The sequence below is a fragment of the Chamaea fasciata genome, unplaced genomic scaffold (assembly GCF_029207755.1).
Source record: "Chamaea fasciata isolate MVZ Bird 193981 ecotype frontalis unplaced genomic scaffold, bChaFas1.0.hap1 SCAF_2, whole genome shotgun sequence".
Classification (NCBI taxonomy): domain Eukaryota; kingdom Metazoa; phylum Chordata; class Aves; order Passeriformes; family Sylviidae; genus Chamaea; species Chamaea fasciata.
This window is the reverse complement of record NW_027094087.1, coordinates 116,627,077-116,633,143: the sequence shown is the minus strand read 5'-3', so window position 1 is coordinate 116,633,143 and position 6,067 is coordinate 116,627,077. Positions and strand designations below refer to the sequence as shown.

General features: G+C 57.4%; 1 protein-coding gene across 1 annotated transcript; it reads right to left on the bottom strand.

The window, feature by feature from the left end:
- Positions 1-290: 290 nt before the first annotated feature.
- On the bottom strand, positions 291-6,067 carry LOC136285723 (olfactory receptor 51G2-like). The gene is made up of 2 exons (XM_066177251.1): positions 5,898-6,067; positions 291-1,365 (listed from the first exon to the last, which is right to left on the bottom strand). The coding sequence occupies exon 2, from the start codon at positions 1,335-1,337 to the stop codon at positions 363-365; it is 975 nt and encodes a 324-aa protein (XP_066033348.1). The 5' UTR covers positions 1,338-1,365; positions 5,898-6,067; the 3' UTR covers positions 291-362.

Below are 6,067 nucleotides of genomic sequence, written 5' to 3'. Positions count from 1 at the left end.
GATCTGACAGAGAACCCAGTCTGACAGAGCTCTGACAGAGAACCCAGTCCAGGGCTCTGACAGAGAACCCAGTCCAGGGCTCTGACAGAGAACCCAGTCTGACAGAGCTCTGACAGAGAACCCAGTCCAGGGCTCTGACAGAGAACCCAGTCCAGGGCTCTGACAGAGAACCCAGTCCAGGGATCTGACAGAGAACCCAGTCCAGGGCTCTGACAGAGAACCCAGTCCAGGGATCTGACAGAGAACTCAGTCCAGGGATCTGACAGAGAACCCAGTCCAGGGGTCTGAGAAAGTACCCAGTCCTAGAGGCCTGACAAAGGACCCAGTCCATCAGCGCTTTCTGGCAGAGCTGGTGGAGGAAACTACCAGTCAGAGCCCCTCTTCCTGCAGAGGGCCCTGAGCAAGGCCTCCCGGATGTGGGTGGATTTTATGCTGTAGATGACAGGGTTGAGGGCAGGGGGAATGGTGAGGTAGGTGTAGGCCACCAAGGTGTTGACGAGGGGAGGGACGTCCCTGCCGAAGCGATGGATCATGGACAGGCCGATCATGGGGATGAAGAACACCAGGACGGCACAGATGTGGGAGACACAGGTGTTGAGGGCCTTCAGACACTCCTCCCTGGTGGTGAGGCTGACGACGGTCCTGATGATGAGGATGTAGGAGAGCACGATGAAGATGAAGTCCATCCCCACTGTGGACAAGAGAACGATCATCCCGTAGAAGACATTGACCTTTATGTCCGCGCAGGCCAGGTTCATGATGTCGGGGTGGAAGCAGAAGGAGTGGGACAGCTCCGTCCTGCCGCAGTAGGTCAGCCTCTTGAGCAGGAAGGGGATGGGCAGCAGCGACACCATGCCCCTCAGCACGATGGCCAGGCCGATCTTGAGCACAGTGCTCTTGGTGAGGATGGCCGGGTGCCTCAACGGGTGGGAGATGGCCACGAAGCGGTCAAAGGCCATGGCCAGGAGCACGGAGGACTCGATGAAGGACAGGATGTGGATGAAATACATCTGCGTGAGGCAGGCGTCGAAGGCAATCCGGCGCACGTTGAACCAGAAGAGGCCCAGGGTGGTGGGCAGGGTGCAGAGGGCCAGCCCCAGGTCGGTGACCGCCAGCATGGACAGGAAATAGTACATGGGCTCGTGGAGGCTGGGGGTCTTCCTGATGATGAACAGGATCACGCAGTTCCCCAGGAGAGCAGTCAGGTAGAGGGCACAGAAAGGGATGGAGATCCAGGGGTGAAGGGCCTCCAGGCCCGGGATGCCCATCATGAGGAAAGCTGAGGGCTGATAGAAGGAGCCATTGAATTCCCACGGGGGGCGTGAGTCACGCTCCATCCCAGCTCAGCTCTCACATGGCCTAGACCTAAAACAGACCAACAACACAAACTCCACGTAGCCGGACTCTCCGCTGAACAGGGGAGCTGCACATCCCTCCACCTCCCCACCAGCCTCTGCGGGGAGCCCTGGGCTCTTTGGGAACGGTGTCACATAGGGCTGCACTCCTGTGTATCCATGAAATCCTACTCTGAAGGAAAAGGAAGCATGTTTTGTGTTGAAAACGAGGGAAAATAAAGAAGAAATACTTCAGAATGAAAATTAAAACAATCCACTGGTTCACAGTCATCCCCAAATTCCAGAGTTTGAGATGCTCTGTGGAGTGAGCAAATGCCTCTTCCATGCTCATCCCAACCATGACCCAGCTGGTAAGCCAAGGCTGCTTTTTTATGCCAATTGGAGATCAAAAGGCGTGAAAATTGTGAAAGTTTAACCCTGACGCTTCTTATTTAGGAAATCAGCACTGGAAACAAACGCAAGATCTGTTGGCACTGGCACAGGCTGCCCAGAGAAGCTGTGGCCACCCCATCCCTGCGAGTGTTTAATGCCAGATTGGAGCAGCCTGGCCCAGCGGAAGGTGCCCTGCCCGTGGCAGCTGTTGGAGCAGGATGGTCTTTAAGGCCCCTCCCGATCCAGACCAGTCTGGGATTCCAGGATTTCCAGCAGAACAGAGAATCAGCCACTCAGACCCTCCTGCTCTCACTCAGAAGATGGTTCCCAGGGCAAGGTGGACTCTCGGTGGTTCTCACACCCAAGCCCTGCTCATTTCACAACCTCACTGCAGGTGCAGGGGAATAAATGAGCAAACGCCCACAGGGACACAGGCTCTGTGTGGTGCCTGGGACACCTGTTGATAACCGGCAAGCACGAGGCAGGGCACAAGGTGTTCCAGGTTCAGAGGCCTGGGGAGGAACCTGGGGAAGTCTCTGGGAATGAGCTGGAGGGGAGGGGGCACACGGGATGTGGTGGGTGTTTTACACGGGGTGGGAGGGGAGGGAGGCCTGGGCAGAAATCCAGCAGTGTCTGCTCCAGTGAGTTCTGCAGGAGGCCAGGGGGACAGGTGGGGTGGAGAACGCCCTGGATCCAGGAGAGAGGCTTGCTCAGCCTGGAGAAGGTTTGCAGGGATCCAGCAGCAGCCTTGCCCCACCTCCAAGGAGGCATCAAGGAGGCTGGACCGGGATCTTCACAGCAGAGCATGGAAGAGGGATGGGAGGTGGAAGCTGAAATGAGGGATGTTTAGGCCGAATAAAATGGGAAAAGTTTCCCCATCAAGCATGGGAGCAGGCTGCCCAGAGGCTGCACATCTCCATCCACAGAAGTTTCCAAGACCCAGCCGGACAAAGCCATGAGAACCCCCAGCTGGCCCAGCGTGAGGCGGATGTTGGCCCAGAGATCTTCAGAAGCCTCTCCAACGTGAGTTATCCAGTGAACCTCCGAGCCTTGGACAATCCAGTTTCCTGCATTTCCTGTGACAACGCTGGAGAGGCTGGCAGGGTTCTGAGCCCCTCAGGGACAGAGTGACCCCCTGGGTGAGTGGGGGAAAGCAGCAAATGCACAAGATGAGTTAATTAAAGCAAAAAAATACTAAAAAAAAAATTGTGGCTTCAGTCTTCCTGCACCTTCCACAGGATACAAAAGTCGGGTCTCAGTGTGCCTGGATTATGGCCAGAGGGTTTGCTGTAACACAGCTCATCTTTGAATAACAGACAATTCTTCCATGACGTATTTATTAGGTTCCTAATACGATTTTCTTCATTAGATTCTCAGCTTGAGAGACTAATGTGACAATAAATCCTCAGCAAGGACAAACATCTTCCTGCTCCAGGGTAAAAGCAACACATAACTGATGGGACCTGGGGAAAACCCAAAACCATTTGATTTTCTCCAGGCAGGGCAGAGCCACGTGCTGGTATCAGAATCCCCCCGAGGTGCAGCTCTGCCGTGCCAGGTGCTGAGGGGACAATCTCAGCCCTTCCTCAGGAGAGCCTGGGCAGCACACAGGGGGCTTGGGCTGGGTGGGCAGCTCCTGCATCCCCCAATGGTTCCACAGAGCCTGGTGGTACCAAAGGAAACTGCTCTGGTCCTGGCTGCTGGCTCCGAGCTCCCCGAAAGTCAGAGCTGCCCCTTTCTGCCAGTGCAACAGCATCTGGAGGGGGACAGGCCCCGGCACAGGGTGCCCAGAGCAGCTGTGGCTGCCCCTGGATCCCTGGCAGTGCCCAAGGCCAGCTTGGACACTGGGGACAGTGGGAGGTGTCCCTGCCATGGCAGGGGTGGCACTGGATGAGGTTTAAGGTCCCTTTCTACCCAGACCATTCCACGATTCTGTGATCTGAGCAGTGAAATCAGCCTGCTGACTCCTGCAACTCAGTCACATCTGAGTTAAAAAGTTTTAAGCCTGGCTTAAAAACCTGAAAACCTAAAAAATCTGAGTGTGTGCAGGCCTGTGTGCCTGAGCGCAGCTCCTGGCAGACATCCATAACTCTCAAAGACACTGAGATGCAACAGTTTTCCAGGAATATGGAGGTGGATAAAGAGACTGTTAGAGCACCACGGAAAGAAGGGACTGGTGAGAACTCCCTGGGTCTGTAGGAGACGCTTCACTTACAAGAAAACCTTCCCTCAAACCCGACTCTGTCCAAGAGCAGCAACTCCCGCCACAGTGCAGGAGTCACTCAGAAACAGGATTTATTCACTCTGTTCCCTCTGAGCTGCTCTGCTTTGTCATGTGCCCCAACAGGTTACAGATACAGATTCCACTCCCCTCCGCGTGCCGCGTGTGTGTCTGTGAGGGACACGGATAAATACACACACATACAATGTACAAAACCCAGAAGCGCCCAGGCACGCTTGTCCACCTGCATTTGTACGTGCACAGGTAACACACAGCTCAACCTACAGCACACACGTGCCTGCCACAGAATCACAGAGCCACAGAGCCAGGCCAGGAAAGCTCTCCTGGCTGGCTGTCGTGGGATGGCAGTTGCACCTTTCTTGTGCAGCCGAGCCCTGAGGAGGAAGCAAACCTCCCATTCCTGGAGGACAGCAGGTGACACATTCGTGGCAGCCCTGGGAGGTGGCTGCTGAGCCAGCCAGCCAGAGAGGGTGTCTGTGCTCAGTGCCTGAGGTGTTCCTGCTCCCCAGGAGCAGCCCAGCCTGCCTGGGAGGAGAGGCACCAATGCAGAGCCCTCATGGAGGACACGGTGTCGTCCCTCCTCATGCCTTTAAAGCCACCTCCTGGTTTCTCGCCTGTGTCTGACTTGGATGCTCACCTGCAACTCAGAATTCTGGTGTTTTAAGGGTTCCTGTCAGCGAGGGCAGGAGCGGGGCCTGGGGAGCTGGGCTGGGGCTGGGTGGGGCTCAGAAATCTGCTGCTCCCCGAAGAGGAGACGTTGCTGTTTTCACACCGGCATCGCTGCCCGCCCAAGCAGCCAAGCGGGGGCTCAGCAAAGGGAGCAGGGACAGCAGAGGGACCCTGGGGTGCAGCTCCCAGAGAGCCCAAATGCCTGGTGACACCGGGGGACAGGACAGGGACGGGCTATCCCCACAGCTGGGATGGCCCCCAGAGCTGGGGAGCAGCCTCAGCCCGTGGACACCACCACCACGGCTCCAGCAGACAGGCCAAGGGCCCCTCTGTCCTCACATCCCACCCGCGGCCACCACGGGGACCACCAGGGCCACACCCCCACCCGTGTCACTGCCATATACCTGCCACCTGTGTCACCGCCCCACACCTGCCACCCGTGTCACTGCCATATACCTGCCACCCATGTCAGTGTCCCACACCCCACCCGTGTCACTGCCATATACCTGCCACCCATATCAGTGTCCCACACCCCACCTGTGTCACTGTCATATACCTGCCACCCATATCAGTGTCCCACACCCCACCCGTGTCACTGCCATATACCTGCCACCCGTGTCACTGTCATATACCTGCCACCTGTGTCACCACCCCACACCTGCCACCCGTGTCACTGCCATATACCTGCCACCCATATCAGTGTCCCACACCCCCACCCGTGTCACTGCCATATACCTGCCACCTGTGTCACCGCCCCACACCTGCCACCCGTGTCACTGCCATATACCTGCCACCCATATCAGTGTCCCACACCCCCACCTGTGTCACTGTCATATACCTGCCACCCATATCAGTGTCCCACACCCCACCCGTGTCACTGCCATATACCTGCCACCCGTGTCACTGTCATATACCTGCCACCCATGTCAGTGTCCCACACCCCACCTGTGTCACTGTCATATACCTGCCACCCATATCAGTGTCCCACACCCCCACCTGTGTCACTGTCATATACCTGCCACCCATATCAGTGTCCCACACCCCCACCCGTGTCACTGTCCCAGACCTGCCACCCATGTCACTGTGCCACCAAAGGGTGCAGGGGACCAGCACTGGGGGCCACACCTGCCACCCGTGTCACTGTCATATACCTGCCACTCGTGTCACTGTCATATACCTGCCACCCGTGTCACTGTCATATACCTGCCACCCGTGTCACTGTCCCACCCCAGGGTGCAGGAGGAGCTGTCTGCACTTACCGGGGGTGCCGGGGCTCTGGGGCCGGCGCAGGCTCAGCCCTGTGGAGGAGCAGCGGGGGATGCCGTGTCCGTGTGTCCGTGTGTCCCTGTGCCCGTGCCCGTGTCCGTGTGTCCGTGCCCGTGTCCGGGGGCCGTGTTTATAAGGCTGACCCTGCCCAATCACCCGGGAG

Bases quoted from the DNA above. Each gene is read 5' to 3' on its own strand.
- LOC136285723 (XM_066177251.1), bottom strand. From the start codon at position 1,337: ATGGAGCGTGACTCACGCCCCCCGTGGGAATTCAATGGCTCCTTCTAT.